The sequence below is a fragment of the Marmota marmota genome, unplaced genomic scaffold, assembly GCF_001458135.2.
Source record: "Marmota marmota marmota unplaced genomic scaffold, marMar, whole genome shotgun sequence".
Lineage (NCBI taxonomy): Eukaryota > Metazoa > Chordata > Mammalia > Rodentia > Sciuridae > Marmota > Marmota marmota.
The window spans coordinates 5,151,752-5,177,331 of NW_025999891.1; the positions used below are offsets into that span (position 1 = coordinate 5,151,752).

General features: G+C 47.5%; 1 protein-coding gene across 3 annotated transcripts in view; it reads left to right on the forward strand.

Moving 5' to 3' along the window:
* Positions 1–2,653: 2,653 nt before the first annotated feature.
* The window catches only part of Nos2 (nitric oxide synthase 2), a 37,116-nt gene continuing 14,189 nt past the window's right edge, over positions 2,654–25,580 (forward strand). For 2 of the 3 annotated variants that reach the window (XM_048794383.1, XM_015501143.2), the window contains exons 1-13: positions 8,594–8,697; positions 9,414–9,536; positions 10,611–10,759; positions 15,471–15,633; positions 16,665–16,756; positions 17,605–17,746; positions 17,855–17,994; positions 19,439–19,613; positions 19,699–19,800; positions 23,049–23,243; positions 24,150–24,232; positions 24,609–24,753; positions 24,843–24,947. In XM_048794383.1, the coding sequence (XP_048650340.1) occupies positions 8,689–8,697; positions 9,414–9,536; positions 10,611–10,759; positions 15,471–15,633; positions 16,665–16,756; positions 17,605–17,746; positions 17,855–17,994; positions 19,439–19,613; positions 19,699–19,800; positions 23,049–23,243; positions 24,150–24,232; positions 24,609–24,753; positions 24,843–24,947 (1,623 nt within the window). In that variant the 5' untranslated portion in view covers positions 8,594–8,688. Of the gene's footprint in view, positions 2,810–8,593; positions 8,698–9,413; positions 9,537–10,610; positions 10,760–15,470; positions 15,634–16,664; positions 16,757–17,604; positions 17,747–17,854; positions 17,995–19,438; positions 19,614–19,698; positions 19,801–23,048; positions 23,244–24,149; positions 24,233–24,608; positions 24,754–24,842; positions 24,948–25,580 lie in introns of those variants that run through there. The other variant, XM_048794391.1, reaches the window with a different exon arrangement.

Genomic DNA, 25,580 nt, shown 5'->3' on the forward strand with positions numbered 1-25,580 from the left:
GGCTGCACCCCCTCCTCTTTATTTCATTACTGCTACCCCTGCCAACTGACCTCCCTGACTCCAGCCCTTCCTAATCTTTCTTGACTTTTAGCAAGCGGTGCTCCTGCTCTAGAGCCTGGAGTGGCTATAATTGCCTGTCACCAGTTATTCCTGAGGACTAACTTGTCTTTAGACCATTCAGGATACCTGAGCTCAGGCCCTCAGGCAAAACCCTGAGCTTCAATGGAACCTGAACTTGACCATCTATCTTTTTTCCTCTCTTCACACTGGGGTGGGCTGATAGAAAGGCTCAAATCAGACAGTAGAAGAGATGGAGAGGAAATGTCACACATTAATTCATTAGTCCTCCAACAATGCACAAGGAAGGAACTTTGGTATCCTTCTATTTTAGAGATGAGGACACTGAGGCCAGAATATGAAAGTGATTTTTAAGATCTTATTAATGTTAGCAAATGAACAGAGCTGAAATTCAAATGGGCAGTCTGACTGTAACCACTTATAAGAGGTTGCTATATTTTGAGTCTTGGACATGTTCCATTCATTAACAATTATATACTGGATTAGGCATGTAGTTCAGCGAGAGAATGCTTACTTAGATGTACAAACCCTGGGCTCAATACCCAGTATTACAGGAAAAAAAAAAAAAGGACATGGGGGAGCTAACAATTATACACCTAGGCTTATTCACTTGGCACTGTGCTAAGAGTGGAAGATGTCTACAAGCACTTCTGTTTATCAGTGAATTGTTTGAGCCATTTATTAATTACATATGTCACTGCTAAAAATAACAAGTAATATTTAGAGTAGCCTTAGTACTGTGGCCATAATGAGGCAGAAACTATTATTATCATCCTTGTCTTATAAAGTTGTGATCTACTCGAAGCCAAGATCTAGAAAGTGATGGAGCTGAGATTTTGAACCAAGTCCAAATTCTACACTCTTGGGCCATCCCTGAGGGATTACCTTGTGCTGCGCTGTGAAAAGGATGGAAAACAGACCAGTTCCTACTGTCAGGGAGGAAGTGTGGGAAACGATGACTTCCTCACTGATTTTGGAGGAGTTTTTGAAGAACGAGGCTTGAAGAGTTTATAATTATGGAAGAGATGCAGTGGGGCAGATAGGTGGGCAGGAGGCTGGAAAGTATGAGTGCCCAGGCCCCATAGTCAAGTGTCCCTAATGGGGAGACAACTGAGGACCCTGCCTATATGTGGGGAGGGGCACAGGTGGGTAGCAGCTAACTTACTGGAGGAGGCGACCCAGCTGGACTGCAACCACCCAATGGGGTGAGGCAGGGAGTATGCAACTGGAAGAGGAAGTAGCCATACAAAGAAGATTTTAGTCTGAAAGCAATAAGAGCCCATTTATTTTTATTTTTTAACATAATTTTCCAATTTATTTAGGTGTAATATGACCAATAACCTATTCTCTGTAACTCAGGATTCTAATATTCTGTATGTGTGATTCAGAAGTGAGCATGGTGTGTGTGTGTGCTCACGTCTGTGTTTTAGAGTCAAAGGCAAATGTGGAATCATCTAGGTGAAGATGAAAGGAATTTAGAACAAAGTTGAGCTAAGTGCTCCTATCTGGGCTGAAGTTGACCCAAAACAAACACGTACAGTGATTCATCTGTAATTTGGGTTTAGAATTTAATGTGCTGAAATATAGCCAGGAGGGTCCCCAGAGGGTTGCAGCCCTATCCTTATCTGAATCCCATCAGTCATCAACCTATAATGTAAGGAGCAATATACACATGGAACAAAGCCCTGAGACTCTCAGCCTTCTAGATAGGAAGGGACCTGACCGGACTTCTGGCCCAACTGCCTACTCCACTAGAAGTCACCACCAGCCCTGCCCATTCTTGCATTTCCTTTCTGGAATCACACAGGACATGCAGAAAAGAAATCTTTCCCCCAGAAGTGGTTGCACATTCTTATAATCCCAGCTACTTGGAAGATTGCAAGTTCAAGGGCAGCTCCGGCAATTTGTCAAAACCTTGTCGACCCTGTCTCAATAAAACAACAACAAACTATAAAGCATTTCTTTATTTTTTTAGAAATGCAAATGCACTTTCCCCACATTTTTTATTGGTGCATTAGAGTTGTACCTAATGATGGGATTTGTTGCTACATATTTGTATATGCACACGGTATAACAATATAATTAGGCCACTATCACTCCCCAGCAGAACATTTCTACTGTGTCTCCTTGTCAAGGTCCTTACCTTCTCTAGGTCCCCAACTTCCTCCTCAATAAAATGGACATAACATGTAGACCCACCTTATTGATTGATTAGTAAAATGTGCAGGCAATAGCAGACCGAAAAGATTCCTTTGTAAACTGTAAAGTGCAGTACAGTTGGGCGTTTTTGTTATGATCCTTATTGGTATTGCTTGGGAAATAATCAAATCAGAGGCCAAACATCCCGGCCCCCACTCTTCTTAACCCAGGGACCGTCCGACGGCGGCCAAACTTCACTGCGGTGCGGTGCGCTGCGGCTGCTGATCTGGGGACCAGGGGTCGCTTTGAGGAACGCCGGGGCCACCCGGCCAGGGCTCCCAGCGCTAGGACCCTAGGCGCCCGGACGTGGATCCTGGCCGCTCCTCCGCTCGCTCCGCCCGGGGGCGGGGGCTGCGGGGTCCAGGGAGTGATAAAGCCGCGGCCGCTTGGGCTCCGGGACCCACGAGTTGCGCGGCACCGGGCCATGCGCGAAAGGCTGAGCGCCGCTTGCGAAGCGGCCCGGCCGCGGCCTGTGCCGCTTTCTGCGCTGGATCCTCCGAGCGAAGCCCTCCCGCCGCCCCTGCGCAGCCAGGTACTCCCCGCTCGCCGAGGTGTCCGCGACAGAGGGTGGCGGGCGGGCGACTCCTGACCGGGACAGTCCAGCCCGGCCAGCACGGATCCTCTGCTAGAGAAACTGGAGCTTTGGAATGTTCCCCTTGCTTCCTTGAGGGCTTCCTCTGCGCGCTTGTCTCCTTGGAGCGCAGCAGGATCCACGTATGGTCCAGGGAAGCCCCAGGTGCACCGTGAGAGGCGTCTGTCAGGCTGAATTGCGCATTTTTTTGGCACTTGGGAGCTTGGGATTTTTCAACACTGGGACTGCTACTTTCTTTAGATGGGATGTAGTTAAGAGAGCAAAGATGTTCTTTTACAAATTCCCCTTCCGAGGAGGGCCACCCCCACTCACTTGGGGTCTAGGCTGAATAGGCTGGTGAGAAGTGGCATCAACAGGGGAATTGGGCTCCCACGTCAGTCCCAGACAGCTATAAACTTCACCTCTGACCTCAGCAGCCCTATCACTCCAGGGCTTCCGAATAGCTTTGTAGGTCTAAGCAAGCCACCACACTACCAGCGTTCCTTTTGAAGGACGGTGCTGAAGGTCCTTCGTCAGCAAAAGGCCCAAGCAGGTCCAGGCACAGCTGTGGGGTTAGTCAAATTGCATGAGTGTCTGTGGGCTCAGATAAACGATGCTGTAATTTGGAATCAAGTATCGAGAGTCTTAATGTGCTCATCTGACAACTGGTCACAGGATCTTGCAGCACCTAGCTGAAAGAAATCTGCTAACTAGAGCTGATAGGCACCTGGGTAAAACCTTGTATATTCATTTTTCAAATTAAAAAAAAAATTATGAAAGAAATTTATAGCCACTATAAAAAGTTGGAAGATGCAGAAAAGTAAAAAGAAAAATTAAAATTGCCCATGATCTCATCACTTAATGCTAATGGCTGTTAACATTAACTATCATTTCCCTCAGGTTCTTATATACACACACAGCCAGCATCAGACCACATATGCAGTTCTGAGGCATTGTTTATAAGAGTGGAGAAACTAGACACAATCTAAACATCCAGCTGTAGGTGATGGGGTCAGGCTAATTATAGCTCATCCTTATGGCGAATATTCAGACAGCCCTTTTAGATGATGCTTTTTAATATTTGGGGTAAATGATTAAGCAGTCAAAAACACTGTTTCTCAGTCTAAATAATGCTGAGGACTAGTTGATGTTTCTGATTTGAGACTTATGAAATCATCCAACTCTTATGAAATTGTCCACCCCTATCTCCAAAAGTAAATGAGAGGAAACACCAGAATGGGTGCAGGATAGAGGGTTAGAATGAGTGATGATGGCGAGAGTGAGCAGAGCATTAAGGCATTGCTTCTGTGGGGAGCCCAGCCCTAAAACATCTTCCTATGTAAGTGGCCCCCTGGTGCCTGCTCAGCATGACTTATCTCTCTCTTCCTAATGTTCAGATTTTCTATATTGGCTCCCCTACCCCAACCCATGAAGCACATTAGTCCCGACCAGGTGAGTGTGTTAAAGAAAGAAATTATTCAATGATAGTTGTTTAAACACCACAAGGAAGGCTCCCTATGTATTCAGGTCAGGTGCTGGATATGCGGACCCTACAACAGGGTCCTTCGGTGGAGGAGAGATATTGGGCTTAATTCGGAATACCAAATGGGCAAGTGGGAGTTGATCTCCAAGGGACAGGGTGAGGGTCAGTTCTAAGGGTGATGGAAAAGGTCTAAGATGGAACAAAAGTCAGGGGTAAGAAGGATTGTGTCTAAACCAATGAAACAAAATTCTTGCTGAAAAGAGGCCAGGATGATGAAACATCATCTAGGGATGATGAAGGAGAGGAACCTGATTAGATATCAAGGGTAGAGAGTTCTTGCTAACCTGACTTAATGGGGTTCTTTGCTAAAACTAGATTTTTACAGGGAAATGAATAGATGGCATGGCTTGGGATAAGAAGAGATATCATTTTTTCCCTTGAAATAATATGTCTTTTAAAAAAATTTAACCATTAAAGAAAAAAAAAGTTCCATGACACTTCCTGAAGCATGGTAAGGATATCTATATTAAGGGACCACTGCAACTGAGACTTGCAATGGAGGAGAGAGATTGAGCTCAACTTGGAAAACAGTATGGAAAAGTGGGAACTGATAGCCAAGGTTGGGGGCCAGTTCTAAGAGGAGAAGTTCTAAGAAGTCACATCAGGAGTAAGGGGGATTCTATCTAAATCTGTTCTAACAAAATTCTTGCTAAAAAGAGGTTAGCATGACCAGGTACAGTGACACATATGGTAATCCCAGAGATTTGAGCGCTTGAGTCAGAAGGATCACAAGTTTGAGGCCAGCCTGAGCAATTTACCAGGCCCTGTTTCAAAATTAAAAAAATAAAAATAAAAAAGGATGGGGATTTAGTTCAGTGTAGAGCACCCTGGGTCTATTCCTAGAATCACAAAAATAGCAAGCAGGCAAGGCCAGGATAATGAGCCTCCACCTGAGGATGGTGGAGGATGAAGAACCTGATTAGTTATGAAGGGTGCTGAGCTGTTGTGTTTGGGGGAGTTACTGCTAAACTGACTTGACTTGGTTCTTTGTTAAAATTGCGTTTTACAAGGAAGTTCACAGATGGGCATAGGAGAAGGTTCAGAAACCTGATCAAAGTTTGACCAAGCAAAAAATATTTGCCAGATAACTAATAGATGGTCAGATGGACAGCCATTTACAGGGATGCTGAATCATTTGATTCATATCTAAGTTGCTTTGTGACACATACAAGCAGTCCACCCTTATCCATGGGGCACACATTCCCAGATCCCAGCAGATACCTAAACCCACAGTAGTATCAACCTCTATAAATATTGGATTTCCCCACTTAACAATGGTTTAATTCATTAATTAGGCATAGTAAGCAATTAACACAACTAATAAGAAAATAGAACTGTTATAACAATATATTGTTATTAAAGTTATATGAATGTACATCATTGAACCAGGACAATGTCAATGGTCTGATGTCATGAATCAACTTCTTCAATTCTGCTGGAGGTAAAGCAGCAGCTGCTTCATCAATAGATGCAGCCCTTTCAATAATATATATATATATATTTTTTTTTTTTTTTCAAATTTATTCCTGAATCTGCATAACCATCTCTTACTTGGAGTACGTGGCCTGGTGTCACTTGTTTGGAGTTTTCCTATAGATTCAGGGCCTTCGGGTGGAACATATTGTCATCAGTCCAAACATCCTTTATGTTCGCATCTTCCACCCACAAATTCAGGGCCTTTTCCATCTTGACTAAGCAGTTATCATGCTGTGGCTGTAATTTTTGCAGTTTGGGGTGTAACAGAAAAACTAGCATGGGTTTCTTTTTCCTTCTTCACAATTTCATAATTAGAAAAAATGCATTCTTGTCATAAATGTTAGCAACCTGACCATACGATATTTTTCTTTCCTTATTAAGTCTAGAACTTTTACCTTTTCACCGAAAGGAGGTACTTTATGGCTTCTCTTTGGCAAATCTGAATTGCCAGAGTCACCCGTCTTGTGCTTTGGGATGAGTATTAAATAAAATAAAGCTTATCTGAACACAAGCACTATGACAAAGTGGAAGTTGGTCTGATGCCCAAGACCACTGCTAAGTGACTAGTGGGCAGACAGTGTATACAGTGGGGATTTGATGGATGAAGGGATGATTCACAGCCCAGGCAAGATAGAGGGGGATGATGTAAGATTTCATCATGCGCCTCAGAATGGCGTGCAATTTTAAAACTTATGGATTGTTTATTTCTGGAATGTTCCATTTAATATTTTCAAACTTTGGTTGACTTCCTACAACTGAAACCATGGAAAACAAAACCACAAATAAAGGAGTTCTACATACCTACAGTCTCTTCCAGGGATACTATCTTTTTATAGTTATAAATCCCCTAATGTCGTATGAAATGTATGTAGTTAATTTAAACAATAATACACATTTATTATTGTTATTATATTATTATTATAATTAATTGTTTATTTATTTTGGGTACTGGGGATTGAACTCAGGGGCATTCGACCACTGAGCCACATCCCCAGCCCTATTTTGTATTTTATTTACAGACAGGGACTCACTGAGTTGCTTAGCGCCTCGCCATTGCTGAGGTTGGCTTTGAACTTGTGCTCTTCCTGCCTCAGCCTCCCAAGCCCTAGGATTACAGGTGTGTGCCACTGTGCCTGGCCTACAGTTATTATTTTTTTCCCAATAATATAGGCAATCCAAGCTGGGTGTGGTGGTGTACACCTATAAGCCCAGAGACTTAAATTCAAAGCTAGCCTGGGCAACTTATATAGACCCCGCCTCAAAACAACAACAAAAATGTGGGGGATGAGGGATGTAGCTAAGTGATAGAGCACCCTGGATTCAATTTCCAGTACTGAAAAAAAAAGGAATCTATGGTCACTCATATTCCAATCTCATAGATATATGCATGAAGAAAATGAAAGACCCTTATTATATTCTTTAACCTTCCCCCTCTGACATTGCTAAGAACATGGGGCACAATAAGCTTTCAAGGTAGGATGCCTTGATGGAATGATTCTCCCCAGGGGCAGGCAGGTATGGGTATGAGTATTGGAGAGTGCTCACATACGTGCACAGAGAGCGCCCATGTCGTCTGCTTCCTATAGCACTGGGTGAACTTGAAATCCCAAACCAGAACCAACGGCTTCAGAATGATTTCAGACAATCAAGGCTTTTCCTTCTTCAAAGGACAGGCTCATTTCTTGAAACACGACTTGCTGTTTTAAAATAAATCAAACCAATATTTTTTTTTAAAAAAGAGTCCTTTTGAAAGTATTTCTAGAAGAAATACTTACTGGGATATGTATGTCATGGGATAAAGATGTCATGACATCTTAGATTTGCTTTAAAATGAAGGTGTTGCATGCCTGTACTTAGCAGTTTGGGAGGCTGAGGCCGGAGGATTGAAGGCCAGCAGCCTTAGCAACTTATCAAGGCCCTAAGCAACTTGGCAAGACCTTGTCTCAAAATAAAAAAGAAAAAGGGCTAGAGATGTGGCTCAGTGGTAGAGTACCCCCCCTGGGTTCAGTCCCCAGCATTGCAAAAACTAAATAAATCAAATACAATCAAAAGGGATGGGAATATAGCTCGGTGGCAGAGTGCTTGCCTAGCATGCACGAGACCTTGGATTCAATCCCCGGTACTGTAAAAACAAACAAATAAAATAAAGGCAGTGGATGGGCATCGAAACCAGATGGCCATGATAAGTGATGAATGGGGTTGAATCTGAGTGAGGGACCCATGGAAGGCTATTACAGTATTCTCTCGACTTTTGCAAGTTTCACATTTTCCAGAATAAAAATTTAAGGTGTATAAACCAGGATAAGTTTTGTGTTTTGGATAAGAAGATCAAGTCACTGAAAAACAAGCAGGTGGTGGGCAGAGCTTGCTGCTGGCCTGGGAGGGGAGAGTGGCAGAGCTGTTCTCGGCCCACCTGCCCCTGTTCCACATGGGCACTTGGCTTTTGAAGAGGGTATTTTCCCAGAACTTCTGTGTGTTGCTGTCTGGGCCAGTAGCTTTGGCTCAGGTCCCCTCATATCCTTTTGTGTGGGAAAAAGAGAAGAAGAGGAAGGATGGGACCGGTGGGGAGATTCGGTCTGACTGATTCCCCCACCCTCCATCCTCCTTGACTGGAAGCCACGTTCCGTTCATCCCTACCCTCTGGACCTCAGTCCCCTATCTGTCAAGTGAGGGGACTAGGGGACGGCACTCCAAGATCCCTCTCTGCTCTCAGACTCCATCTCTGATGGCTGTTTCCTTTCGTAGCTCAGCGACGCAGGATGACCCCAAATGTCACAACCTCAGCAAGCACCAGAATGGATCTCCCCCTCCCCTCCCGGAGATGGCAAAGGTCAGTGGGTCACATGGATGTGGAAATCCTTTTCCTTCCTCACATGGGCAGATGCAGGCTGGACATACCACTTCGGGCTGGGCTGGGGGTGCAGGAAGCCAGGGTCTGGGTGGTGAGTGGAGAGGCCCAAACCTAGGGGCTCCGGTGGGAGCAAGGAAGGGCTGTTGAGAGTGGAATGGTCTGTGGTGTTCAGGAGTGGGGGTCCCCAAAGTACATAAGCATCTGGGTAACCTGTCCGGGTGGCCTGGCGACAGGTGAGGGATGATTTGTAATCATTCTTGATCGTAAGGGGTGGGACATTCCCAAACAATCAGATTTACCAGCTGAGCCTTCAATCCCAGTCCTGGGAGAGGAAGGCAGTGGTCCATTCTTCCCTGTCCTGATTTCTGTCCTTAGTGGTATTGGCTGTGACAGGTTCCCCCTCATCTAACCTGAGTCTCTCCCATTGCCATTCCACTGAACAAGCATTTGGCAGGGCCTTGGTGAGGAGAGAAGCCTGGCCAGTGGCCCAGGCACCTGGAGCTCTCAGCAGGGACTGGCCCAGGTGGCCTCACTGCTGGGCAGGGAGGAGGGACAGGGACTGCCCCCTCCCCTGTGTGCATACCCACAGCTCTCCACCCAAGCTGGAGCAGGGCCCAGAGGGCTGGGCGGGGAGGACTGTGGGATCCTAGGGTTGCAGACATTTGGAGAGACCTGTTTTTTTTTCTCCCTCTTAGAAGTCTCCAGAATCTCTGGGTCCGCTGAATGTGCCTCCTCCATCCTGCTCAGAGCACATGAGGATCAAAAACTGGGGCAATGGGATGACTTTGCAAGACACGCTCCACCACAAAGCCAAATCGGTGAGAAGGAAGGGCTCCAGGAAGAACCACCCTTGTCAAGCTGTGGGGACCCTTTGTGGATCAACAGATGTCCCCCTAGGCAGATAATCATCTGCGCGGAACAGAGACTAACATTCTTACCAATGACAGTAGGAAGTTAATGATGACAGCTTCCTTTTAATCACCCTAATGGATAACGGATAACCAAGGATATCAGATAAATGATTAAAGAAACAAATTAATACTTTTCTTACACCTATTTTAGCAGAAATTGGGAAGAATTTCTAACTCAATTGCCCAAAGCTAGATCGAACTAAGTGGTTGAGCTCCCCGTCACTAGAAGAAGTCAAATACTATTTGATAATAGAGATCACAGAGCGGGTGGAGCATCCAGTGAGTGGTTGGACTAAATGTCTTCTAAAACTCCTTCCTGTCTTAATTTTTTTTTTCTAGTGCTGATGATCAAACCCAGGGCTTTACACGTGCTAGACTGGCTGAGTCTAGCCATAGAGCTACACCCCCAGTCCTTCTTTTTGTCTTTTAAGTTCCTTATTTTGACTTTAGAATGCAGAGAGCAGCTGCTCAACATGTAAAGAATGGAAAATGTCAAGACCTTGAAGGCAGAATGATTCCCCAACCCCCACCCCCAGAAACCACCGTAGTTAATATTTGAGGATACTTCCTTCCAGAATGTTCTCTGTGCCATCCTGTGGCTCTGGGATTTGCACTCTTTCATTTCAGTTCATTTTGGCTGACCCCAGAATTGTGTCCCTCCCCCCAGGAGCCACGGGGGCCTCTTTAAATAAGAAAGCAGATGAAATGTTCCCAGCCACCAAAATGGGGCTAGTTAGAGAGCAGGGCCAGAGACTGAGGCCAGGATCCGGGGACAGTCCTGGCTCATACCCATTATTGACTCAGCCAGTAAAGAAGAGGAGGTCTGGGTGGGGAGAAAGCCCAAGCTCCTGGATCCTAAGGAAAAGGTGCCACAGAGTGGAGGAGGTGTGGGGAGTGGAAGTATCCAGAGAGCAGGGAGGTGGCCAGGCCAGCAGAGTAGGCTTGACACTCTATGATAACGACCTGCTTCTGTCTTTCCAGGATTTCACTTGCAAGTCTAAATCTTGCCTGGGGTCAATCATGAACCCCAAAAGTTTAACCAGAGGACCCAGGGACAAGCCTATCTCTCTGGATGAGCTTCTACCTCAAGCTATTGAATTTGTCAACCAGTATTACACCTCCTTCAAAGAGTAAGGCTTGTGTCCTATGATGTCACTGCTTCCTCCTTCTCCCCCGGGCTCTCCTATCTCCAGCAATGACCCTCTGGCCCTAGATCCCTTTCCTTCCAAGATTCTTAGTGGTTCCAGGCTAAATTGTAATTTTCCAAGAGAAGAGTTCCTGGAGTAGATATTTGTAATCGGGGATAAAGTTCAGGAATGGCAATAGGGCTAAAAAGTGGGGGTTGAGTATAACCGAGTTTGAATTCTGACTCCATCATTAACCACCGCTGAATCCCTGAGAAATCTATTTACCTTCCTGAAGCCTCGGCTTCCGTGGGAATAATAGAACTTGGCTCATAAGATCATTGTGAGGATTCAGAACAGTGTCCTACCTCTCAGTAACCTTGACTGTGAATTTAAATGGACTCTTTTATTGTGAAAGATTTGAGATAGAAAGGACCTCAGAGACAGAGACTACCTAGTCAAGCCCTTCCTCCTACAGGTGTGAACTTGGAACCCAGTGACACACCTGAGGTCACTGAATCCCTGCACAAAACACGGCCATCTCACTTGGCCAGGGCAGGCGGGTGCTCTCTGCACTGAACCTGGTGGGGCTCCACATTCCTGGGGTTCTTTTCTTCTTCCTACCCAATGAGATTTCTGCAAGGAGTGCTAGGAGTCCTTGATTTCTATAGTCAGTCATTCATTTGACAAATGCACTATCAAGTACCAGCCCAGTGTCAGGCACTGGAATGCAAAGATGTTTTAAATTGTCAAGTGCAGATTTTATTGTTAACATGTACAATTGTAAACATTCAGAGAATCATATAGATAGCTATATGATTATACTAATATCTAGCATAATGGTTATGCAATATATAGTCAGGATTCTGGTGGCAGACTTAGGTTCAAATCCTAGTTGTGCACCTCCTAAGTGGCCTGACCCTGGGTATGTTACTTCGTTTATTTGTGCCTCAATTTTTCTGCCTGAAAATAGTGAGAATAATAAGTACCTGCTGCCAGGTGCAGTGGCACATGCCTGTAATCCCAGCAGCTCAGGAGGCTGAGGCAGGAGGATCATGAGCTCAAAGCCAGACTCAGCCAAAGTTGCACTAAACAGCTCAGTGAAACCCTATGTCTAAATAACATATAAAATAGGGCTGGGATTTGTCTCAGTGGTCGAGTGCCTCTGAGTTTAATCCTTGGTACCAAAAAAAAAAAAAAAAAAAAAAAAAGATCTGCCTTGCAGGAGTTTATATAGACTAAATGAGTTAACATATATATAAAGTACTAAGATCAGTACCTGGTCCATTGTAAGAACAACCCAAGTATGAGCTGTTATTATACTCTTAGAACCCTGTGTTGCCCAAATAAAATAGATGACTATGTGATTTAAACTCCTTTAAAACTTAAACATAAAAATGCATGAAGAGCTTGTAATCCCAGCCACTCAGGAGGCTGAGGCAGGAGGATCATGAGTTCAAAGCAACTTAGTGGACCCCTGAGCAACTTATTGTTCCAAAATTAAAAATAAATAAATAAATAAAGGGCTAGGGATGTGGCTCAGTGGTTAAGTGCTCACGGGTTAAATCCCCAGAATTAAAAAATAATAATAATAATAATAATAATGAAGAGATTGTAGGACAGAATGTGGAATAGGCATTGGGTTTGCTGTTTTCTAGTTGGGAGGACTGTGTGGTTTTGTGTGGCAGACTCATGTGACACTTGGCCACATGAAGTGAGCCACAGAAGGGTGCTTGAGACCCATGGTGGAAAGAGTGGTTCCTAGAAATACCACAGCCCTTAACCACAACCCTAGAAGGTCCAAGCTGGGAGAGACAAGGAGGTCCCCATCTTCCAGGACAGTGGTCGCCAAGCCCTGACTGCATTGTAGAGTCACCTGGGGAGCTTTCGGAACACAGATGCCTGGGTCCCCTGGACCAAAGGTGACAAAGTCTTGGGAGATGAGGAAGGGGTGGGTATCTATGTTCTCCAAAATCTCCCAATGATCCTGACGTGCAGCCCAGGTTGAGTCCTGTCAGGGTGCTGTCTCATTTGCATGCTGTGCACCTGGAGCTTCCATAGAAGTGTGTTCCGATTATAGGGTTCACCGTCTTTGGTCTTTCAGCTCAGTTGTTATGTAGGGAGCCTTTTGGGGGTCAGGGATTTTCCCTAATGAATTTCATTGGGCCACAGTTCTTTTTGATTTATTTGACATTAAGCATGTGCAGGCCCCTATGTAAGTCACATTTTTTTTTTTAACACCATGACTCCATGAGATTGGCACTATTACTATCCCTATTCTACAGACAAGGAAACCAAAGCCAATTGAGATGTAATTGCTTGAATGTACCCATTCTGAAATCCCAGGGCTGGGAGGCTCGGCAGCTTGTGTCTGGAGCCTCGGCAGCTGGTACCCTGAGCCTTGGCTATTAGCCTGCATGCCCTACCACCTAGCCCTTCCACCCTTCAGGTTCCTGAAGCTCTTCTGGAACTGCGAGGGTGGCTGGCCTTTGAAAGGTAGTTGGGTGGTTGTTAGGAAGCCCAGAGGCCAGGGTGCTGCGGTTGGGCTCTGCTCAAACTCATTGGCTTCTCACACAGGGAAGTTCCACTTGTCACACCCGGGAGGTCCTGAGGGGTGTGAATCATGAATGACAGCCCATCCCCCACAAACGCTAGCAGCCCAGCAGGTTTGGTCATCTTCTGTATATGGAGGATGGTAGTATATTGGGGGATCATGACGTGCTGAATGTTATATTCAAATCTTTTTGCTGCTGAGGAAGGCTGCTCCCCTTTTTCAGAGTTAAGAGGCATCATTGCATTGTTTGTGCCTCAGAAACACGACTGTGTCAAAACGGTCAGACATAAAGCTCGAAGGGAACCAGGCACAGACTTTAAAAATGATCTTTCTTAAGTATTCACATGCCGACACCGTTCTACACTTTGGAGGCTTTGGGGTTACAGCAGTCACTACTGTCTTTGTGGTAAAGCGCAGAGTGGAGGATGTTTCTAGAAGCTTTGTTTGGAGAGGGGGGAGCACCACTCCACCCCACAGCCCCCAGGAGTTCCTTATGACAGGGATGTCCTTGAGGATAAGTATCACCCTGTGTTTTGACTCTGAGCTTCTTTCTCTAATCAAGGGTTGCTGAGATAGGCACAACTGAAAGGCCATTTTTGTTCTGAGTAGAACAGAATAATTTAAATAATTTTGTTTGTTGCCATTTTGAAAACCTTTGATGGTGCTGATTGGAAATCTCAAGGTTACGGTGAGGTGTATGTGTGGTGGTGGGGGGGTTTAAGTCTTTCTGATGAGTCTTTTCCTTTGGGATATTTTTGAAGTGCATTTAGAAATTGCTGGGTGCACCTCTTCCCTGAGGCCCTGCAGGCTGAGTCCTAACCTCCAGGGTTGTATCTGGGCCTGGCTGGGCTTGTGAAGAATGTCTTAGAGCTTGCTGTTGCCCCTAGAGTCTGTGTCCTGATTTTCTCTTGACCACACTTATATTCCTGGGCCTGATATTTAACTGCTATAGCCTTGAGACCCTTGACTATGAAGTAAACATGAAATTCCTTCTAAGTCAAGTGCACGGGTGCTGGAGATCGAACCCACGGGTGCTTTGCCACTGATCCACATCCCCAGACCTTTCTTATTTTTTATTTTGAGATAGGATCTTGCTAAGTTGTGAGGCTGGCCTCAAGCTTGTGATCTTCCTGCTGGGATTATAAGCATATATTACTACACACAACTCAAAAAGACTTAAAATTCACAGATGCAATGAGACCCTATCTGTGAATTGCTTTGCACAGTGCCTGGCTCATAGTGAGTACTTGGTGCACAGGAGCTGCTGAAGGAGGGTCTGGCCTACCTCCTCTTAGCCAGGACAAGGGAAACAGGTGCTCCCCTGACTAAAATAGTCAGGACATGTTGTGGCTTAATGGGACTCTGCACCTCCAACATTTGTAAATGTCTGAAAAGGATCAGACCCCTTGCTAAGATGAATCATTAAAGAAAAAGTACCTAGAATATATACACAATGGAATATTACTCAGCCTTAAAGAAGAATGAAATTATGGCATTTGCCAGTAAATGGATGGAATTAGAGAACATTATGCTAAGCAAAATAAGCCAATCCTGAAGAACCAAAAGCTGAATGTTTTCTCTGATATATGGATGCTAATTCACAATAAGGGGGGTAATTTGAACTAGACAGAGGGGAATGAAGGGAAGGGGGGGCTCAGGGGTAGGAAGGGTAGTAGAATAAATCAGACATTATTACCCTAGGTGAATATATGATTACGTGACCTGTGTAACTCTGTATCATGTACAGTTAGACGAATGAGAAGTTAGACTCCATTCTTGTATGATGTGTCAAAATGCATTCTACTGTCATGTATAGCTAATTAGAACAAATATAAAAATATATCAAAAAAAAAAAAAAAGAAAAGAAAAAGTACCTGGAAATAATAAGGGTTCTCACTGACGCAGGACAGACTTCACAGTTTGCAGGATCTGGTGTAAAAATGAAAATGTAGACTCATTATTCCAAATGATTAAGCACTTCACGATGGCCATGGCTGAGCACTCAGTACAGGCCCCAGGAGCAGACCTCAGAGGGGACAGTCTCCTGTGAGGGACAGCTTGCCCTTTTGGTGTCCGATTGCAGTTCCTGCTTCTGTGGATTGAATTAATCCCCATGTAAGGTCATCTCATTGTTGGTCTTCCTGATATCTTCCTGTCCCCCAGGGCAAAAATAGAGGAACATCTGGCCAGGGTGGAAGCGGTGACAAAGGAGATCGAAACAACAGGAACCTACCAGCTGACTGGAGATGAACTCATCTTTGCCACCAAGCTGGCCTGGCGCAACGCCCCCCGCTGCATCGGGAGGATCCAGTGGTCCAACCTGCAGGTGAGCCTCCTCCCCCTGGGCCGGGGAGAGGACCTGGAGGTGGGCTGGCCCTGAGCCCTGAGCAGATGGCTCTGGAGCAGCCCAGTGGAGCTGTGCCCAGGTCTCCACGGACAAGCCAAAGCCCCATGTTCCCAGCCCGAGAGGGGGTTCAAAGCCTCCCCCCACTAGAAATCCAGAATCCTTTTTTTTTAATATATATTTTTTTAGTTGTCAAAGGATCTTTAATCTTTAATTAATTATTTATATGTTGTGCTGAGAATCAAACCCAGTGCCTCACATGTGCTAGGCGAGTGCTCTACCACTGAGCCACGCCCCCAGCCCCCAGAATCCCATTTAAACTTCAGGATCTCTAGCTGACCTTCTCTGATGCATTAAGCTCAGGAGATCGAAATGCCATTGTAAAACCACACCACGACCTTGTTTTTGTTATTGCCAAGGCCTTGGTGCTGCAAGAGAGGTTGTTTACCTCAAATGTTTGAATTCTTGGCTCCGAGAGACCACTTTATTTATCCTAGGCTCCTGGGCCACATTTCGCTGGAGGATTGTTTTGTGGTTTGGATCCTCTGGAAGGAGAAATCGATGAGAAAAACCAGGAAAGCCAACCCCAGCCATGTCAAATAGGCTCGAGATGCAAGGGGAGCAGGCTGGGGCTGGGTGTTCCTGACTTATAGAGCTATAAATTTGGGTTTTCTTGGGATGTGCGTTTTGCTGGAGTCTCCTGAGTGGGGTTGCCCCAGGGGAACAGAAGAAAGGGGCAGCCGTTCACGCAGAGGAGCATGGGCCCCTCTGTCTTGTGGGAATGGGGGCATGCAGGCCACCTGCTGTCCCCCAGGGCTTCAGTCGGCCCAGAAGCCTCTGTCCGCATAGTCGTTGAACTATTTTTGCTTGTTTGTTGTTTGGTGCTGGAGATTGAGCCCAGGACATACGCTGTCACATGTTCTGTCACTGAGCTACATCCCCAGCCCTACGCATTTCTTGACATGCCTCAAGTCAAGGCATGAGAATCCTTGACTCTGGTGGGCTGTGTGCAGGTCTTTGACGCCCGGAGCTGTTCCACCGCCCAGGAGATGTTTGAACACCTCTGCAGACACATCCGTTATGCCACCAACAACGGCAACATCAGGTGGGGGTGCCTGTCCAGGGTGGCCGTGGGGCCTACTCTGCCTCCGCAGTTTAGCCAAAACATGCAGATGGGTCTAGGAGGAGGCCTCACGGGCTCCAGGAGAAACCAGGGACAGAGAAAAGGAGAAAGATCCGGTCCTGTCTTCAGGGACCTCTAATGGCAAGCCCAGCCTCCACGGCTTAGCCTCTACCAGGAGCCCATTTTCCTGGGTTTCCTTTGGGCTTGGAACCTTGTGGAAGTTCCAGCTTTAAGAAGTAACTTCACGGTTCAGTGTTACAGCTCTCCACTTCCTAGAGGGGCTGAGACTTTGGTTTTCTAGCATATGACTCTGGTGTGGTTTCTTAGAGGTAGGAGAGTCATTGCTTGTCACTGTGTCCCCCTACCTCCACCCGATAGGACTAACATCTCATTCTGTCATTCACTCATTTTGGGGTCCAGCAAAACACTCAGGGGCCACCTAATGGGGACTCATCACTAGATCCCACATATTAAGACCATGTAGCACGACTAGACCAGCATGGGGGCGTTGGGGAAGAAGAGGCAGGGAACCCGGATGCAGAGATGTCTGAGACCCTCACTGTGAACCACGACCTGCACTAGACAGGCATCCGGCTGACTCAACTTCAGGGGAAGAAATACCGGGCAGGGAGAGAGACGGCTGTGGAGGTCCCTAGTGGTCCCTGTGCTGGTCTAGAAGAAGGAAGGGGCTGGTGGGAGGTGGGAGGCAGTCAGCTCAGCTGCACAGACTGCAGAGCAGGAAGAGTGGGGGGTGGGGTGGGCCAGGGGGGATGGCTGGGAGTCCCCACCAGGGCCAGATGGTAAACAGTGCCACTCCTGTCCTGGGGAAGGTCGACCATCACTGTGTTCCCCCAGCGGAGCGATGGGAAGCACGACTTCCGAGTCTGGAATTCTCAGTTAATCCGGTATGCGGGCTACCAGATGCCTGATGGCACCATCAGAGGGGACCCTGCCAACTTGGAGTTCACCCAGGTACCCGCCGAGTCTCTACCCCGGGGTCTTCAGTGGTGGGTGGCAAGTGGGGCCTGGGGAGGTCGAGGCGCTGGCCCACAGGCTCACTGGACCTGTCTTGTCCCCCAGCTGTGCATCGACTTGGGCTGGAAGCCTCGTTATGGCCGCTTCGATGTGCTGCCCCTGGTCCTGCAGGCTGATGGCCGTGACCCTGAGTTCTTTGAAATCCCACCTGAACTTGTGCTTGAGGTGCCCATGGAACATCCCAAGTAAGTGGCTGAGGGTGCTGGACGAGCGAATCCACAGGCACGTCCCTCTCCTTCCTCATGGACTCCGACCATCAGACCCCCTCCTGTGCCTCCCCCAGAGCCCAGCAGCAGCAGGTGACACCCAGGCATCATTCTGTGCCTTCTGCAACAATTCTGCATTATATTCTCTGGCCTCAGACTTAGGAAGATGTGTTGATGGACAAGAGAATCCGAGGCTTAGATGAATGGGCCCCGAGGAGCCGGGAGAGCCTCAACCTCAGGACAAAAACCCTTGGAGATACTCAGTCTGGGCAGCCCAGGTCTCCTTTTCCCTCCTCCCAGCTTGTCTGTCTGCGACTGTGGGGCAAGGATAGGGCTACGGGGACTCTGAGAGCTCAATGGGCTCAGCACCTACTCTTGGCCCTTCTAAAAATAGCAAAAGTAACCCCACATATTAAGACTATGTAGCCGGCATTAGGCTGAGCTCTTCTTCTTTTTTAAATATTTATTTCTTAGCTTTAGGTGGACACAATATCTTTATTTTATTTTTATGTGGTGCTGAGGATCGAACCCAGCGCCTCAGGCATGCCAGGCAAGCGCCCTACTACTTGAGCCATATCCCCAGCCCCTGAGCTCTTCTTCTTGTCCCTTGAATACGCTGGACTCCATCCTGCCTCAGGGCCTTGCGCTTCTAGTTCCTCCAATCTGACCTGCCCTTTCCTCAGAATTTTGCAAGACCTTTTTTTTTTTCTTCTTATTGAAAGGTATTGTCCATGGTGTCACTCCCCCCCCCACCCAGAAGACTCTCCTGACCCCCCAATCTAGAGTAGGCACCGTCACCCTCAGACGAACACATCATCTTGTTTTTGTTTTCTTATGTATTTGTTTACCTCTCTGTAGTTTTAAATTCTAGACATCACTGTAAGCGAATGGAGATTGGGGATCTCACTTTTCTTATTCACCAGAACATCCCCAGAACCCGAAAGGGAGCTGACACATAGTAGTTGCTCAGTTATAAGTACTTATGGAATAATTGGATATATAAATGGATGGTCTTCTCTTCATAATAGTCCCATGAGTTTGATGCTGGGTTGATGAATGAGAATACTGAGGCTCAGAGAGGCTAAAGGCTTCCTCGGGTCCCACTGCTTGTGTAGGGAGGCCAAATTTGAGGTTCTGTTTTCTCTCTCTGGAGCTCCTAACTGCAATGTTTTACTGGATTGTTAGCATTTAGCACAGGGCCTGGGGGGAAGGAATCAGTGAATGAGTGCATAGTTTAATGAATGACATCTGGTGTTCCCAGTTCACTTTCCTGGTGGAGTGACTCAGAGACCTGGAAAGGAGTTTTCCTGGTTGACTCTGAAGCTTGAAGCTTTTTTTTTTTTTTTTTTTTTTTTTTTTGCGGGGGTGGGGGTGGGGGGAGTTGGAGCAGTCCCCAACTGCAACTGACTCTGCCTCTGGCCAGGTTCGAGTGGTTCCGTGAGCTGGACCTAAAGTGGTATGCCCTGCCGGCTGTGTCCAACATGCTGCTGGAGGTGGGTGGCCTTGAGTTCCCCGCGTGCCCCTTCAATGGCTGGTACATGGGCACTGAGATCGGAGTCCGGGACTTCTGTGATGTGCAGCGCTACAACATCCTGGAGGTAACGAGGGCCACCTAACTGGAGGTCTGTGTGGGCCTGTGGGTGGGTCCCTGGGAGGCCTCACCCTTGCTACTCTGCCCTGTAGGAAGTGGGGAGAAGGATGGGCCTGGAGACGCACATGCTGGCCTCCCTCTGGAAAGACCGGGCTGTCACGGAGATCAACGTTGCTGTGCTCCATAGCTTCCAGGTACGTCAGGTGACGTGGGTCTACCGATGCTTTGGTGACAAGATGACCTGGCTCAGTGCTGGATGTTCCCCCTGGCAGCATGGTTCATTTGTGCCTGCATCAAACAAATATTGAACATCAACATGTGCCAGGCACTTGCTAGGCCCTGGCACATAGCAGGCCGCTCGCTGTGCCCTCTTGCTCGCTCTCTCGGTCTAGCACCAGGCAACTCCTTGCCTCTGAAGACTGGTCAGTCCCTGCGCATGCACACTGATCCCTGTGCGCTTTCAATTGCTCAAGGCCTTTATTCCCCCAAATCCCCCTCCCCTCTGTTTGCATCATCAGTGTCTCCTTCTCTGCTGGAACATTCCAATCGGTGTGCAGGCAGGCTATCCTAGGTCCCATCTGCAGGAAACAAATGGAGGTAACCTCAGGTTCCCTCCAGCTACATTTTTTTTTTTTGCTTATCTTTACAGCAAAACTATTCAATGAACTCATTTTACTTCCTCCTCCTGCAGTCATTCCAGTAGTCCTTCCGGTCTGGCTTTTATCTCCCACTACTCCTCAGTGATGCTGAAATTCTTGCCAGGTTTTCAAACTCAACAAGAGAATTTCCCCCTCAGGGCCTATGCCTTTAACTTTCACTCTGTGTAAAACTTTCTTCCCACCAATCATGCCTTGGCCAGTTCCTTCCCTTCTAGAAGTTCTCAGCTGTCACCTCCTTAAAGAAGCCCTCCCCAAGTCCTCCACGTGAACCAACGTCCTCACCTACCTCTGTCTTGTCTCTCTCTGTTACTCCTTTAATTCTGCCTCGTTTTTATTCATAGTCTGTGGCACTCTATTGGATGTCTACTTCTGTCTTTCTTCATTGTTTTGTTTCTTTCACTAGAATCTAAGCTCCTGGGGAGCCACAGGACAGGACCTTGTCCCTTGTGCTCACTGCTGCACCTCTAGTCAGAATGTTGAACACAAGGCAAATGCTAAAAATATTTATACTGGGTGAATGAATGAATGTGACTCCCATGCATAAGAGCAGGGGTTTCAATGTCCATTTCTGCTCACACACAGCAGGCTGGTTCCCACGCAGGGCCAGACCAGTCCATCTGCTGCCCCTGTTCACATTGTTCCTAGGCTTCAGGCCCAGGATGTGTGAAGCTGGAGCCATCTCTACCAAGCTGACAGATGTTCTAGAGTCTAAACCACTGGCAAAATTTTATGGAGCATTTTCCATGTACCAGTGCTAGGCTGGGCCACGAACATAAGTAGTAAAAAAAAAATATATATGCATCACACACGGTTCCCCAGGGCTGGGTCACTCCACAGGCAGATCCAGACTGTGCATGATGGAGTCGGGGGTTCTGAGCTGAGAGGAACAGGAAGAGAGCCCCTGGAGCTGGCCTCGATCAGGAAGGGCTGGCCTTGGACCACACATCCTGGCTTCAGGGGACTCCCAGCATCAGCCCTGCCGCTGGCAAGATGCGGATATGTCCCAGAAAATCTGCAGAGCCTCTGCCGTCTCCTGACCATGGCTGACCACGCCCCTCCAGGGCTTGACAGTCTCCAGAACTTCCTTGTCACTGTCCTTCAGAATAACCTTCCAAAGATGTGGCCTAATTTCCTTCCCTGAAAGATGGGGATCATAGCAGGACCTCCCTCCCTAGATTATTTTAAGAATTAAATAACAGTTCTTGCAACATGTTTAGCTGCACTACCTGGCCCACAGGGGACCCTCAGCACGTTTGTTTTACTGTTGTTATTTATTATTGTAATCATGGCTATGATCATTGGCTCCTGTAACGACCACTGGCCTGGCACTGAGGAGTCGCCATGTATGTATACAGACAGTCCCCAACTTAGGATGGTTCGACTTAGGAATTGTTTAACTTTACAGAGGGGTGAAAGTGATGTGGATTCAGAAACTGAACTTGGAATTCTGAAGTTTGATCTTTCCTGGGATGGTGATGGGGAACAGGATACTCCTGTGGTACCTTCTGCTCCCAGTCAGCCACGTCAGCATCGGGCTCACCACCTGACCCTCTGTTATGTGCTCTGTGGAGATGCCACAATGTTCAGGAGGTCGGGGGTATTGAATGCATATTTGACTTTCAAACTCTGCTGGGTTTATCAAGATTTAAGCCCATAGTAAGGGGGAAAGCACCTATATATGAAATTTTAACAGATGTGGCTGGACGTACAGGGCCCGCATCAGCTGGCTGTTCTCTTCCTTCCCATCCTTGACTTACAGCATCTTCTTCCCAGGAATGCCCCCCCGACCCCTGCATCCCGGGACACCTTGTACCCATCTCTTAAGACTTGGCCTCTTCCAGAAGCTGTTTCTAAGGCCCCTTTCGACTCTCCTAAGCCTCTGTTCTCCCCAAGCAGCCTTGGTTCCTCTCCATCATAGCTCCCAGACTTCCTTCTGCTTCCCCTAGTTAGACCACAGCCTACTACAGAGAAAGGGACTGTCATTCCTCCCATTATGCCAGGGCCTTACGCGGTACCTGGCAGATGGAAATAATAATAGTAGCTAACATCTACTGAGAACTTTGATGCTTTGTTTCTAACTTATTGCACCCTTTCAACAACCTCATGATGTAGAACTGTCAACCCCAGCTTACAGATGAGGAAACTGAAGCTTAAGAAAGTTCAAGATTAAGAAACTAGTAGATCAAGGTCACCCATCTGTGAAAGGTCAGAGTTTGGACCATGATGTTAAACGCCTGTCTCTTGACCGAATGGTTTGCCCTAGACGTTGGGGTGGTGCTACTCTTAATGGATCATTCCAGGTTGTCTCAGATCCTGTGGCCTCTAATTTTAGGACATGGATGGTTCGTCTTCCCTGTAATCCTTCTCCCGTGCTTCAGGTCTCTCCACTGAGATGTCTTGTTCCTTTTTGGCTGAGAGGGTATAGATGGAAGGGGCGGTATTTCTTTATCTGCAAATAAGGGCTTCTGTTTGAGTCCTCTACGAGACATTTGCCGGGAGGGTGGGGAGACCTGTGGGCATGAGAAGCTGGATGCTTCCTCCCCAGGATCGGGGGGGGCCACCATGTCATCTGTGGGCCGACAGTGCTTAGAAGACATCGAGGCCCCTTCAGAGGCTCGGGAAGAGCTCCCATGTGGTCATTTATTTCCAGCAGGTGAGCAGAAAGGCCAGGAGGAGTGGCGTCCAAGGCTTTCCCGAGCTCCCTGGGAATTGTCCCTGTTGCCACTGGCCGCTCTCCACTCTCCTCACCCCTTATCTCAACTTCCCTCCTGTTCCTGATTTAGAAGCGGAACGTGACCATCATGGACCATCACTCGGCCGCGGAGTCCTTCATGAAGCACATGCAGAATGAGTACCGGGCCCGCGGGGGCTGCCCTGCAGACTGGATTTGGCTGGTCCCTCCAATTTCTGGGAGCATCACCCCTGTGTTTCACCAGGAAATGTTGAACTATATCCTGTCCCCATTCTACTACTATCAGGTGAGGGAGGGGCCTCCTGTCCTCTTCTTCTTGGAACGCGGGTGTGGAGACTGTGTGTGTGCCATGGGTGAGGGGCAGGGACTTATTATCTTTTTTAAAAGACTTGATATTTAATTTTTTATTTCTTTGTGGGTTTTTTTTTGTTTTGTTTTGTTTTGTTTTTTTGTGGTGCTGTGGATTGAACCCAGGGCCTCAGGCATGCTAGGCAAACACTCTACCACTGAGCCACATTCTCAGCCCCAGGGACATGTTTTTAATGCTTCTCAAGTCCCAATCTAGGACACAGAGCATCTCCTGTCCATGTCTACAGAGATAAAGGAAATTCTTTTCATTGTGCTTTCTGTGTTCTGTCGCCATGTCTGGCGTAAGCCTCCCTGGTGTCTATTTGATATACCTACTTCTTTGGGGAGTCTGGAAAACTGTCACCTAGCATCATGGGGAGGTCAGACTGAGACTGCTGGTTCTGCCATTTTCTACCTATGTGCCTGCCTTTCTGAGCCCTGATTTTCCCATGAGAGGAGGATGTGCTTGAGGGTCATATGAACTGGCCTCTTTAAGAGTGTGGCCCGGTGCCCAGGCCAGAATGCAGTCAGTAACTGCTAGCTATGGAAATGAGTACACGTTTTATCAAAAAGGATTTGAGTGCTGGGGATATAGCTCAGTTGGTAGAGTGCCTGCTTTTCATGCACAAGGCCCTGGGTTCAATCCCCAGCACCACACACAAATATTCAATTTGGGGATAAACTGCCTCACTTTCAAAGTCAGGCAGCTGTGTACCCTGGTCTGCCCAGGACTACTTAGGCCCATTAAGCTCCTCCTCATCCTCTCGAAGGCATCCTGGTTCAGACTATAAGTTATGAACCGAGCAGGACCCTGGCCTACACTCACATCTCCCTTCTCTTGCAGGTGGAGCCCTGGAAGACCCACGTCTGGCAGGACGAGAAGCATAGACCCAGGAGAAGGGAAATCCGATTCAAAGTCTTGGGGAAGTGAGTGGGAGCGGTCATCATCATCAGTCTCTGCATTGTCCCTTCCTTCTAGTCAGCTTTTGCCCCCAGGCCTTGAAGAGCAGGGCACACATAGACAGAGTGTGCTTTGTGCAGTTTGGCTCCCAGAGATCTGGGCAGTAATTCTGATGGTCACTGGATGCTTGTGTCCCAGCTTTTCTCTCCTCCCTTCCCCAAAGGGGTCGAGTAGAGGGTGAGGGGAGATAAGGGCCACTAGTCAGGGTGGACGGCTGGTGAGAAATGAAGGTTGCTTCTCCCTCCACCTGTCCACTTGGAACACTGTCCCCTTCCCATCCTAACCCTCACTTACTTCTGGAAGAGGACTCAGTACACAGCATCTGTCTGTCTGTCCCCACAGAGCTGTGCTCTTTGCCTCTATGCTGATTCGCAAGACCATGTCATCCCGAGTCAGAGTCACGATCCTCTTTGCAACTGAGACAGGAAAATCAGAAGCACTGGCCCAGGACTTGGGGACCTTGTTCAGCTGTGCCTTCAACCCCAAGGTACCAGATCAGATGGACAGCGGTCTGGGGAAAGTGTGGAGGGCCCAGCCTGGGAGCTGAAGGCTAATGTCCTCCTGGGTGCCGTGCAGGTCCTCTGCATGGACGAGTACAGCCTGAGTGACATGGAGCAGGAGCGGCTACTGCTGGTAGTGACCAGCACGTTTGGGAATGGAGATGCCCCTGGCAACGGACAGGTGGGTGGCCCAAGGTCCTGATCACCGAGGGGTGAGTAGAGCCCAGGAGAATCAAAGAAAGGTCCAAAGGGATCGGCATACCACAAAGAGGGTGGTTGGGCTGGGCGTGGTGGTGCACACCTACAATCCCAGCGCCTTGGGAGGCTGAGGCAGGAGGATCATGAGTTTAAAGCCAGCCTCAGCAAAAGCGAGGCGCTAAGCAACTCAGTGAGACTCTGTCTCTAACTAAAATTCAAAGTAGGGCTGGGGATGTGGCTCAGTGGGCTAGTGCCCCTGAGTTCAATCCCTGGAAACCACCCCCCCGCCAAAAGAGGGTGGTTGGGAGTGAAACCCCAAGTCACCCAGGGTCCTTCATGGGCCACCTTTCCTTTGACACACTTAATAAATCTCTGTGAATTGACCTACACATTTTCTAACTGAAAAACTCATGTTTAAAGGAAACTTGTATCACTCTCACAAAGGGAAAGCCAGCAAAAAGTAAATTCAGTGAAATCCAAAGTTATTGATTTTTAGTTAATGCTATTGACCAACCCAGGTCTGCTCTCTCTCTCTTTTTTTTTTTTTTAAGAGCAATAGGCAAGTATTCAAGAGGTTACAGCTCTATGGCCCCAACTAGAGACTCCTGGTGCACAG